The 13,292-nt window shown below is 36.4% G+C and overlaps 2 protein-coding genes across 2 annotated transcripts; both read right to left on the minus strand.

The window, feature by feature from the left end:
* Positions 1–5,086: 5,086 nt before the first annotated feature.
* LOC138349282 (uncharacterized) lies at positions 5,087–5,548 on the minus strand. Its single transcript, XM_069299602.1, has one exon. The coding sequence runs from the start codon at positions 5,546–5,548 to the stop codon at positions 5,087–5,089; it is 462 nt and encodes a 153-aa protein (XP_069155703.1).
* A 48-nt stretch (positions 5,549–5,596) lies between these two features.
* LOC138349283 (uncharacterized) lies at positions 5,597–6,154 on the minus strand. Its single transcript, XM_069299603.1, has one exon. The coding sequence runs from the start codon at positions 6,152–6,154 to the stop codon at positions 5,597–5,599; it is 558 nt and encodes a 185-aa protein (XP_069155704.1).
* Between the last annotated feature and the right edge of the window lie 7,138 nt (positions 6,155–13,292).

The raw sequence follows: 13,292 nt of genomic DNA on the forward strand, positions 1-13,292 counted from the left end.
CACAGATTTTGTTTTGGATTGAGGGGTTGCAGAATGTTTTCCCTCAGACATAGCATCAGTATCAGAAGCAAGATCCATTAGAGAGACTGATGAAGGGACAGGAGACTTACCCAAACGTCGACGCTTCACCCCAGATGTTGTATCAGCAGCTGGCTTGACCGCATGCACACTCCTTGTTACTGGCCTGTGTGGGCGAGCCTATTTGACGGCAATATGCTTTCTTGGCCACCGTGGTTTTGTAGGGTGAAGGGAACTCAAAAGAATATCATCTTGAGTGTGAGAAGGTGGTGGGTTTTGAGGAGTGGTTTGGTGAGATGGTGAAGAAGGGGGGGTGGTTGGGACAGTGGTTGTGGGAGATGTTGGGTTTGGTGAAAATAGGGTTTCGTGGGCTGGTGATGCTGGAGGTTCTTGAACTAGTGATGGGGGGAGATTCGATGATGGGTGGTGATGGAGAGTCAGTAACGACAGGTGACGATGCTCCTTTAACTGGTGATGATGAGGGGGTTACTTGTGGTGTTGGAAATGCAGCTTTTGGTGTTGGAGATGGAGTTTTTGGTGGTGGCGATGGAGTTTTTGGTGGTGGCGATGGGGATTTTTGTGGTGGTGATGGAGCTTTTGGTGGTGGTGGAGATGAGGTTTTTGGTGGTGGTGATGAAGATGTGGTTGGGAGTTGGGTTTCATCCCCAAGGTCGGGCACACCATCCACAACTTGGTTTTCTTCCCCCTGAAGAGATGCACTATCAGACGAGCTGTCGTCATCGGAGTAAGTAACAAGTGGATTAGTCATGGTTATGGAAGGGATTGTGGTTTCTTGGTTTTCTGAAGAATGAAGATGAGAGAGAGGAGGTTGCTAGTTTAGAGAAAGTGCTTTATTGGGAGTGGGTTTAGTGTGGTAATCAAGGGATTGGAGTAATGATGGGGGATTGACATCGAGGGGACATGCACCGTGACGGTTGCACCTTCTTGTCAGGGGGCATGGAAGAGAGAAGATGAAATTGATTTCCCCCTTTTTTTGATTTGAATTTTTATTTTTATTTTTATTTTTATTTTTATTTTTCTTAAATATAATTTTTTTTTTGTTTTTTGTTTTTTTTTTTGAAATAAAGATTATGTGGAACCATCTTAACAGAACTTGGTTTATATCTCAGTAGAACTTGGTTGGGCATGGTTCATTCCAAGAAGATGAACCCTAACTCAAGTCTATTTTTCTGAAATAACTCTCTTCCTAGTGCTTTGGTGAAGATGTCCGCAACTTGATTCTCAGTTTTGCAGAACTCCATAATTATGTTTCCTTTTTCAACATTATCACGAAGAAAGTGGTGTCTAACATCTATGTGTTTGGTGCGCTTGTGTTGAACTGGGTTTTTGGCCATGTTTATAGCACTTGTGTTATCACATAGAATAGGAATACAACCTGTTTCTATACCAAAGTCTTTGAGCTGCTGTTTTATCCAAAGAAGTTGGGCACAACAAGAAGCAGCTGCAACATACTCAGCCTCTGCAGTAGATAGATCCACGGAATTTTGTTTTCTTGTTGCCAAGGAAATCAGACATGGTCCTAAGAAGTGTGCCATCCCAGAAGTACTTTTTCTATCAACCATGTGTCCTGCATAATCAGCGTCAGTAAATCCCTTTAGATAAAAAAAATCACCAGTTGGATACCATAGAACCAGGTTTATTGTACCTTTCAAATATCTCAGGATTCTCTTGACAGCTTTTAGATGTGATTCCTTTGGACACGACTGAAATCTTGCACATAGACCAACACTAAACACTATATCAGGTCTGCTGGCAGTGAGATACCAATCATACCTCTATATCTAGTGTCATTGACTGGTGAACCCGATTCATTTTTATCGAGCTTTATTGTTGTCCCAATGGGGGTATCATTAGTCTTCGCTTCACTCATATCATACTTCTTCAGTAATTCCTTGATGTACTTTTGCTGATGAATTGATGTTCCAACTGGAGTTTGCTTAATTTGGAGTCCCAAGAAGAAGTTCAATTCTCCCATCATACTCATCTCGAACTCACTATTCATTAGTTGAGCAAATTCTACTCCTAGTGAGTCATTGGTTCCTCCAAACATAATGTCATCTACATATACTTGGACTATGAACAGATCTTTACCTTGTTTTCGAAGAAACAGTGTATTGTCAATCTTTCCTCTTGTATATCCATGTGTGAGAAGGAAGGTAGACAATCGGTCATACCATGCTCTTGGTGCTTGTTTCAACCCATAGAGTGCTTTGACCAGTTTGTATACATCATCGGGATATCTGGTGTTTTCGAAACCTGGAGGTTGTTTTACATACACCTCTTCTTGTAGGTAAGCATTTGAAAGGGCACTTTTGACATCCATTTGGTAGAGTTTAAACTCCATGTGAGCAGCATATGCAACCAGTATTCTAATTGCCTCAGTTCTTGCTACTGGTGCGAAGGTTTCATCATAATCTATACCTTCTTCTTGGTTGTATCCCTGTACAACTAGCCTATCTTTGTTGCGCACTATTTGACCTTGCTCATCGAGCTTGTTTCAAAACACCCACCTAGTTCCTATTACTGTTCTGTTTTGGGGCTTTGGAACCAGGTTCCACACTCTGCTTCTTTCAAATTGGTTGAGTTCTTCTTGCATAGCACCAATCCATTCAGAGTCTAGCAATGCTTCCTTTGTATTTTTGGGCTCAATCAGGGACACATAGGCAGAGAATGCACACATACTACGTAGTTTGGATCTTGTAGATATGCCTGAGTTAAGAGGAGTGAGAAGATTTTGCAGAGAGTGAGAGCTTTGATGTTTCCAATTATGAGTAGGAATACTTAATACTTCTTGAGGTGCGGATGAATCAGTTTCATTAGCAGACTTATCTCCTTTTTCAGATGTTTTGTCAGATGGTATGAGTTCTTTTTCCCGTGTTTTTGGGTCTGACGGCTTGGAGCAGGTTCCCTCATCTTGTTCATCCTCTGAATTTCCTTCAACTTCACTAGTATGTTCATTAAAGACAACATGGACACCTTCTTCTACATGATTTGTTCTTTTATTCAGTACCTTGTAGGTCTTGCTTTGTGATGAGTACCCTAGAAAGATTCCTTCATCACTCTTGGCATCGAATTTTCCCAAATTGTCTTTGTCATTGTTGTGTATAAAACCTACACATATAAAGGCCCTAAGATGTGCTAGATTTGGTTTTCTTCCTTTTAGTAGCTCATATGGTGTTCTGTTTAACACTGATCTGATCATACATCTATTTATTAGATAACATCCTGTATTTACTGCTTCAGCCCAATAGAATTTTGGAAGTTTGCTTGAGATTAACATTGTTCTTGCAATATCTTCCAGTGTTCTATTTTTCCTCTCAACAACACCATTTTGTTGTGGTGTTCTAGGTGCTGAGAAGTTATGCTCAATCCCATTTGTAGTACAAAATTGTAGGAATTGTGAGTTCTCAAACTCCAGTCCATGATCAGATCTGATGCTAATTATTTCTTTGTTGAATTTCTTCTGAACCAGCTTTGCAAAAGCTTCGAACATAGTGAATGTCTCGTCATTTGTTGCAAGAAACAATGTCCAAGTGAATCTTGAGTAGTCATCAACTATTACAAACACATATCTCTTTCCACCTCTGATTTGCACACACATTGGTCCACACAAATCCATGTGAAGCAATTCAAGAGGCTTAGTAGTACTTACTGTCAACTTTGGTTTGAAGGATGATCTAACCTGTTTTCCTTGAATGCAGGTTCCACATACTTTGTTGTCCTTGAAACTTTTGGTTGGCAGTCCCCTAACCAGGTCTTTAGATATGAGTTTGTTTATAGTTGTCATGCTAATGTGTCCCATTCTTTTGTGTCATAGCATGGAGCAATCTGAGACTGCACTCAGACATTTAAGATTATCTTCCTTGGAGTCAACAGTCTTGACTTTGTACACATTCTTGTGTCTCTTTCCTAGTAGAACCAGATTTCCAGTCACTGAGTTTGTTACTCTGCATTCTTTTTCTGTAAAAAGGACGTTGTTTCCTTTATCACATATTTGCGATACACTCAAAAGATTATGTTGTAGACCATTTACATAATATACATTCTCAATTACATGAGTATTCATTGTTTCAACCTTTCCAATTCCTTGAATTTCTCCACTTTTACCATTTCCAAAGGCAACATTTCCTCCTTTGATGTTCTTGAGTGAGAGGAAGCTTCTTTTATCTCCAGTCATGTGTCTTGAGCATGCACTATCCAAGTACCATTGTTGCTGCTTCCTCTTCACTGATCCCTGCAATTTATTGTTGGATTTTAGATTTTGGTACCCAAATCCACTTTGATTTAAGCTTAGGGAATGGGTGAATAAGATTTCTTCTGGCCCATCTAGGAAGAGACTTGTCTATAAGGATTTGTTTTTGCTCATTGGGTTTATCATGATGAAGTTTTCTCAAGGATTTCATGTTTTTGTTATGGGCAGTTTGTTTCTTTTGACAATCATGACTTTTATGTCCTACCAGTCCACAGTGCATGCATAAACAGTCTATGTTGGGATTTTTTCCTTGAGAGCTGGTTCTATCAAAACCTATCCCATTTTCTCAAATGTGCGATTCTTGTGAATATTGTCAAGCAGTATGGAGGACCTGGTCCATCTCATTCTATTTTCTGCTTCAGTTTTAGTCACAAGAAGCTCTTTGGAGAGTGTTTCATTCTTTTTAATTACCAGTTCTAGATTTTTACTTAGTTTGTTATTCTTGGATAAAAGATGAAGATTCTGTTTTTCAAGACTCCTGTTTTCTTCTCTTAGTGATGCATAGTCTTCCATTATCAGTTCCCTTTTTGAGTCTATGATTTTATATTCATCAATGAGAGTGTAGAGTTAAGATTCTAGCTCTCATTTTGAGTATGAACCTAGATTGTCTTGTAAGTTATGAAGACTAACCTTTTCATTTATGTCTTCTTCTTCTTCTTCTTTTTCAGAATCTGATTCAGCCATAAGTGCTAGAATGGTTTCTTGTGATCTGCAAGTTTCCTTTTCTTCCTTGGTTTCCATTGCTACAAGGGCAAGAAAGTCATAATCATCTTCTTGTTCTAGTGCAAGAAGAGACTAGTTTTCTGTCTCATCACCCTCAGACTCTTCATCAGATGAATTCCCCATTGCTGCAAAGGCCCTCTTCATTGACATATCTGCCTCTTGAGTTGTCATTCTTCTGTTTGAGGGGACAAACTTATCCTTTTTGATGTCTTTTCCCTTCTCAAAGTTTGCCTTTTTCTGCTCTAAGGCCCAAAGTGGACAGAATTTAATGAAGTGATCTGGGCTCCCACACTTATGACAAACCTGGTCTTTAGTGTTTTCAGATGGTTTTTGAGAAGCTTTATTTTGAAAGGTCTGCCCTCTCTTTAGCATTCTGGTGAACCTTTTGGTTATGAGGGCAATATTTTCCTCTTCAAAATCATCTGATGTAGTAGCTTTTTGAACTAGGTTCCTTTCCTTTCTTTTTCCTCCAATTTCCTTTTCTTGGTTTTTCTTGAGTTCGTATGTGATGAGATTACCAATTAACTCATCCATGGCCAGTGAGTCTAGGTCGCGGGCTTCAGTGATAGCCTCGACTTTGCTTTACCAAGTTTCAGGAAGGGCACTCAAGAGTTTCCTTACTGCCTTTCCATTAGGCACTATCTCCCCTAAATAGTAAATCTCATTAATGATGGAGGTGAACCTGGTGTGCATGTCTTGAATAGTCTCCCCTTCTGCCATCCTGAACAGCTCATATTGCCTATTCAAGTTATCAATTTTAGACTTCTTGACTTGTGTTGTTCCCTCATGAGCTGTTTGCAATGTTTCCCATATGGCTTTGGCATCTTGACATGACGAGATTCGATTGTATTCGTCTGGTCCTATGCCACATATCAGAATTTTCTTGGCTTTAGCATTGTTTTGAATTGCAAGCTTGTCCTCAACATTCCATTCTTTTCTTTCCTTTGGGATTTTGGTGATTCCATCAGTTGCGATTTTCATAGGTATGGTTGGGCCATCTAGAATTACTCCCCATAGATCAGGGTTTTCGCCAATAAGATGGTCCATCATACGATTTTTCCACCATCCATAATATTTGCCATTGAACAGTGGTGGTCGTGTTTGTGAAGCTCCCTCTTGTGGGGTAGGTGGTGCTGCCATTGAGTCTTTTCAAGGTGTGAATATTTTAACGAAAAGACCTGCTCTGATACCAATTGAAGAAACCTTACACCAGAACACGAACCAGGTTCGTGTAAGTTGCTTTTAAGTAAAGACAGAGTAAAGACACAAACACTTATTGAATTAAAAACCTTCCTCACTCAAGGAAGGAAAAACCTCGTTTTATTAATTCAACTATAAGATTTTGTGATTACAACTCAATAATCAAAAGTCTTATCTCTACTACTCCCTCGATTGACTCCAATCGATCTCTCCAAAAGGCCAAACCTACCTTTTGTTACAACTCTTACTAACACTCAACCCTACAAAGAGCCAAACCCACCCTTTGTACAATAAACTGTAAATTACAATTAATAACAAAGACAAGACCAATAATTCTTCGTGATAAAACCTTCTAACTAAAGAACGTTTTGTCTGTGGCAATCCTATCAATCTTGAAGACCTCAGTTTGATGAATAATTCCCCATGTTCTCTGCGTGAAGTCATGAATGATTTCTCTGCCTCGTGTGCTTCTTATATGGTTGTTGCCTTGTACAATCCCCACTAATAAGGTAAGAAAGTTATGTTTAAACAAGGATTCTTTTTAACTTAAAATCCTTATTATACACAACTTCCTTCCTTAATAATATATTTAAGGTTTTTCTTATTTATATTGGCTTGTACCTTTAATATATTATTTTGACTTTGACAAATAACTCTATTTCACTTGATCTTGGACTTCTTTCGCTGCGTACATTTTCTACTGTTCTTTGCGCTTTTTGTCTATCATCAAAACGAAATAACGATTCTATCACATTCTATCAGTAAGGTTAATGGAAATTTTCAATTGAAAAGTTGTCATATTCACTGTTATTCCTAAGGTATATTTGAGTATTTTATTGAATTCTTCCTAAGAGAATTAACCGTGTTATTAATAGGTTAGTATAGTAATAGTGTGATAAAGGGAATTTGGCAGTGATAATTCATATGATATTGTGCATAATTCTCGAAATTTTTGGAAGAAGTACAAGACAAGAAACAATGCTACTATTATTAATATTAAATTATTATTGTTAGGAAAGATGTAGACACGGTATTGAGGGAAAAAACTCTACTCGAGTTTAAAGAAAAAACAATTTGGTTGGCAAGTTTATAAGACATTGAGTAGTAGTTAATTAATAAATTATATAATGGCTGAGATATGTTATTATTTAGCTTTGGTTATGCATGTTTGAATGTGAACAACATTTTGTTATTTGTATTAAAATGGGATCTTGATAGGCACAATATAATTGCAATATAAAATTGTAAGTGGAGTATAATGGTTGCATGACACACAGTTTACGAGGAAACTCTATCATAGGAATTAATAACTCTATAAAAATAAGATATTATTGAATTGGTTCTTGGAAGTTATTTGAAAAGAAAATATATGTAAATACTTGTACTTTCGCAAAGTTGAGAATGTACCAAGATAGTGACCTCTACTAATTAAGCATTTGACTAGATGGGTAAGTATAGAATAGTAAATTTATAGAAATATCCTTACTATTGTTGTCATATTATAATTAATGTTTTGCTACACAAAGATAGAAAATTAATTATTGGTGTATTATATCGTATGTGAATTATTACAATTGGTATTGGGAAAATAAGGGACTTAACCTTAGACTTGGAACTTAGAAAATATGGTAGTTGAAATGTTAGTTGACATCAAGAATTATGAATTTAATTATACATTTGGGTGAATTTTAAGTTCAAGGTTAAACACTTAATAATGTGGATGTTTTTAGTTCCAAAATCTTATTGTGAATATATATTTGAATAGATTGTATTGGTTTAGAAGTTCAACGAAAAGGGAAGGCTCAAGTCCTAGAGTGATTATTCGATTAACTAAGGTAAGTGGATTTCTAGACCCTTGTTAAGCGTATCAAATTCTTGTATTTCCTTGTGTGGTGCTGAGAATGACATGGAGACTTGTTTCTTATTTGTTGGTGTTATATTCCTTGTTGTAAATTGCTCTTTGTTATCAAAATGGTTATCCCCTCATTTTCATTTGAGCATGTCATTTGCACTGTATCTAAAACATGTTTGTGGTTAGAGAATGTACCATTTCGAGGGTAGTATCGCACGTCGTGATGGATATTATATTTCGAGGGACGTATCGCGTGCCTTGATGGTTTCTATTATCGAGGTTCGTGTCATGCGCCGCGACAAATGCATTGACAGATATGTCCCCCATGGGTGTGTATCGGTAGGGAAGACATGCATTACTATTCTTCACATTGCATCTCATGGCATTACACATTTTTTATTATTCATAAACTTGAATATGTGGTTTGTTGATCTTGTTAGTGTTTCTCTGTGAAAATTGTGACTGTTGAATATTGAGTTGTTATTGGTAATATGTAATCTAATAGAGTGTGGTTATTGAGTTGTGTGTTTGGTAATTTGTGAACTGTTTGTAGTGTGGAGGTTCAGATAGGGTGTAAGGAGTACCCGTATTTGGTTCCCTTAACTTGTGTTTAGAGGTTTGCTTGTTGGGTACCGCGTGGTTTGGTACTCACCCCTTGCCTCTATAATTTTTTGTATGTTACGAGCCCGGATATTTGTGATACCTTCCATTCTCTTCGTTTCCGAGGCATCTTGTGGAGTATTGTGAGGTAGCTGCTTGTCATCTCAGCAAACTTTCCTACTCCAGTTTATAACTTTATTTTTACTTGAAAGACAACTTCATTTTAGACTCGTATTTTTATTTCAATTCTTGTATTACATTAGAGACTTGTGCACGTGACTACCAGGTCTTGGGAATTGAATTAAGTTGAATTGTTTCTGTATTAGTAATCATTATCAGACTTTGGTTTTATTTCTGCATTTTATCGAAATTATCGGGTTAGGCTGACTTGTCTTGGTTGCATTAGACGAGTGTCATCATGTCCGTTTTTTGGTCGTGACAATTGTAGTCGTGTCTCGTTCTTCTTTTAAAAGAGTGCAACCAACGTGTCCCAAGCTTCCTAGGCTGTTCCAGCATCTCGTATATGTTCAAAGACGTTTTCTTGATGGTGGTCTTGAGGGCAAATAATGTTTTTCCTGCTTTAATCTACCATTTTCTCAATGTGCCATTTTGTTCTTCCTCCCCTAGTTTGACTTCACGTACATTGACGACCTCCTAATGATCTTGACCTTTATTTTAGGAAGTCATACATGTCATCCATGTTTTGTAATTTTGATGGTTGAGTTTCTAAACTCCACCTATGGCTTGTAAATCAGTCATCGCAATAGATGTGTGGCATCTCTCTCTCTTTTAAACACAGCTTTTGTACCAAATGATGAAGAGAACTTGTGTAACACCCCATTTCCAAAACACACCAAAAATGCAGATTTTCAAAAGTTGCAGTTGCTAGCGATAGAGCCAACTACGAACAGTTAGTCGACTTACTGTCCGTCAGTCAAATCCGTCGATAGGCCAATCAACTTTCATACTTCACTGGCGAACGACAGTCGACCAATATGGACTATCAATCAACTTATGGTCCATCAGTCGACTCCGTTGATGGGGCTTTCAATCCTAATTCGCAAATGACGGTCGACCAGCACAGACCGTCAATTGACTTACGGTCAGTTACTCGACTCTGTCAATGACTCCGACAACAATTAATTCAGGGGTCTTTTTGTCTTTTTCTATTTCGTTGGACCCCTAAGCTATGTCGTTTAAACCCTAAATCATGAGTTTTTAGTCAGTTTAAGCCTAGAAACATAACTAAAACTTAGTTAAGTCAAATCATTAATCAAAACTTAGAAACTTAAAAGCAAGAGACGAGAAAAAGGGTCAAGAACCCTAGTTCAAGAACGCAACAAGGTTTCATTAGTTCCATCCTCAAAATCTAAAAATTTCTACGTGAAAGTCATCACCAGGTATGTGGAATTTCACTAGTGGGTTCCTTTCACCCAGTAGGTCCCTAGTTTTCAGTCAGTTTCTTGATTGTCTTACTCTGACAAGACCTAGTGTTTCTTGAATATTAGAATGGGAAAAGGGACAAATATACCCCCGAACTAACGTAAATGGTATGCATATACCCTGCGTCATACTTTAGGGACATTGGTGCCCCTGCTGTCCAAAAACTAAAACATATATACCCTTTATACTAATGGACATACACATCTCATAATCTTATCCATTGACCCGACATCGGATCGATGGATAAGATTGTGCCACGTGTCTCTATTTAATCATCCGTTAAAATGAAAGGTATATACGCTCTATTTTTTGGACGGTAGGGGCACCAATGTCCCTAAAGTACGACGAAGGGTATCTGCATACCATTTAGATAGTTCGGGGGTATATTTGTCCTTTTTCCCTATTAGAATTGTTTGGTTCTTTAGCTGATAAAATGATCCAAATTAGATTACCATGTTGTTATTCAATTTATTGTCTGAATTCTAAAACCCTAGCTATGTACTTCTTTGGTTCTTGAATTACACAGGTTAACTCAGACATTTCAGTTATACATGCATCATTTATTAATGCGTCAATATTAGTTTAATTAGTTCAGCGGTACACAATAGTCCCAAAACTACTAGCCAAGTAGGTTGTAAATCCCCTCTATGGGCATCGGTTTATTGGTCATGCCAGCATGCTTTTATTACTCTAGCAGGGTATATTGGGTACTTTCAATGGGGCGTACACATTAAAGAGAAAATATATAAAGTCACCATTGAAGTTGTTTTAAATTTTCATAAAGACACCTTAACTTTGCGACTGTCCTATTATCCAACTAAACAATTTTGAAGCATGTTATTATATCATTTTTCGATCAAACCCCAAATTTTAACCAGCAAGTGAGTTCACACCCCAATCATTACATGACACGTGTTAATTAAAATTATATTTTTTATAATTTAAAATTTTCCCTTTATCTTTTTCTTTCTTTATTTCTCTCTCTGTCTCTCTCTTACTTTTGAATTTTAATTTTGATATATCTTAAATTTTCCCCTCCTTCTTTCATCCCTTCATTTTATTTTTTTTTCTTCATCCCCCAACCCCCCATGTCAAATTGAAACTCACTTTCATTTTTTTTCTTTTCTTTTTTGTTCTTCTTCTCCGTTCAAATTCTTTATAAAATTCATACTATTATTTAGACTTTATTGAATCATTGATAACAAAACTAATTATTTTTTAATGACAATACAAAATTTTGAAGGTATTATCAACTACTCATTTTCATAAACATTCAAAATTAGAAATTATAATTTTAAAATAATCAATTAGTTTCTCAAAAATTGAAAGAACTTAATTGAAATCGAATAAAAAAATTATATGATACTTCCTAATCATCTTCAAATCATATGAGTTTATCCAATTGTTCGAAATATAAGAAAATATTTAGAAAAAGTTTTAAAACTAAAGAGAGTAAAACTAATAGTAATAAAAAAAAGTGAAGTTGTGATAAAAATGACAATGAAAGTAAGAAGTTTCAATGGATGAAAAAGAAAGAAGAAAGAAAGAGGAAAAAAAAGTGTAAATAATTAAAATAATAAGAAAATATATTTTATAATAAAATACTTGTAAAAATAAAACTATATTAGTTATTTTAGGGTGTTCACTCTCTTTGAGAGACTGTACAACTCTTGTTGGATGGACGAAAAATAATGTAGTTATATCTTTTCAAAATTGTTTAGTGGGATAATAGGTTGCAAAGTTAAGGTGTCCTTTTAAAAATTTAGGACAACTTTAGTAGTGACTTTATGTCTTTTCTCTACATCAAACGACACATTTAGCTCATATGATTTTATTATCGATTATTAGTATCTCCATAGTTTAGTAAAACTCTATTGAATTCACCATATTTACAGTTCGGTTAGTATTCAGTCTAAGCATGTTATAAATTTGGTCATTGCATCCAGTTAGCTCAGCATTAAGTATATGATGTTAAAAATATTATACTTCCTATTGGGCTGTTCAATTTTGTATTATTTCAACTCTAATCTATCCTACATGCTCAGTACCTTTCAAGTACTGACGCATATGTGCAGTAAATCTTCTCGTGATGTAGGTTCAAGTTCTCATTATCCTGATCACTCTTAGATCGATTTTCAATCTAGAGTTTAGCAGAATTAGTGGTTAGTGGTCAATCCTCATTGTCAGAGGACAATAGTCATGAATTTATTTTTGATATTTTTAGTCCATTAGTTTTAGTATTGTTAGATAGTTAGTTAGAGGCTATTTTCTGTCATAGTTAGTTTCAGCTTATTATTGAGTTAATATCTTCTTTGTATTAAACTCATCAGTTTTCAGATATCTCAGTTCAATATATGGATATTCCCCATTTTTTTCATTTTAATTATATTTATATGCTCATGATCATGCCAGTAGTGTTCGCTTGGAATCACTTCTGATTCTAGGTCCAGTGTCCGCGTCTCGGCGATAGCTCAAGGCGTGATAATTATAAAGAAACATGTACGGCCCCATAACTAAAACAAATGAGATGTTAGTTTTTCAGAAATTGCAGGTACAATCTATGGTCACAATCTATGGTCCGTAGTCTGATCTACAGCCCGTATTGTAGGTCCATAGTTGAGATCTGCACCCCTCCCAAAATTCAACTAAAAAAATAGACTATGTCGACCGACAAACAAATCTAAGGTCCATAAGTTAGACCACGGTTCATGTTCTTTCTTGGATTTAGACTCCTGTTACCCAGCCTCTTACATGAAGTATGGATGACCAGCACGGTCCTCGTTCAATCTACGATATGTAGGTCTGACTGTATGTGAAGTTAGCATTTAGTTAAGGGGAAATTGCTGATTGGGTGAACTTCAAATTGTAATAACTGTTAGCACAAAATGAATTAGGTGTCCTATGACCTACATATGATAGACAATTGAATCCTCTTTGCAACACAGTTGAGTTTACTAAAAACCGACCTCCAAGTAAAACGTTATGACCATTTTAGTAAAGGCATGTCCAACAAACTCAAATGACGGACCGTCAATCTAGGTCGTCGATTGCTCCGACAATAATTATTTCAGGGGTATTTTGGTCTTTTCCTAGTTCTTTCAACCCCTATTCATCGCTTAAACCCTAAATCATGAGATTTTAGTCAGCTTAAGCCTAAAAATATAACTAAAACTTAACTTTGTC

This window comes from Solanum lycopersicum, chromosome 6 (genome assembly GCF_036512215.1).
Source record: "Solanum lycopersicum chromosome 6, SLM_r2.1".
NCBI classification, from domain to species: Eukaryota; Viridiplantae; Streptophyta; class Magnoliopsida; order Solanales; family Solanaceae; genus Solanum; species Solanum lycopersicum.

Excerpts from the sequence above, each read along its gene's own strand:
- LOC138349282 (XM_069299602.1), bottom strand. The coding sequence starts at position 5,548 with ATGGATGAGTTAATTGGTAATCTCATCACATACGAACTCAAGAAAAAC.
- LOC138349283 (XM_069299603.1), bottom strand. The coding sequence starts at position 6,154 with ATGGCAGCACCACCTACCCCACAAGAGGGAGCTTCACAAACACGACCA.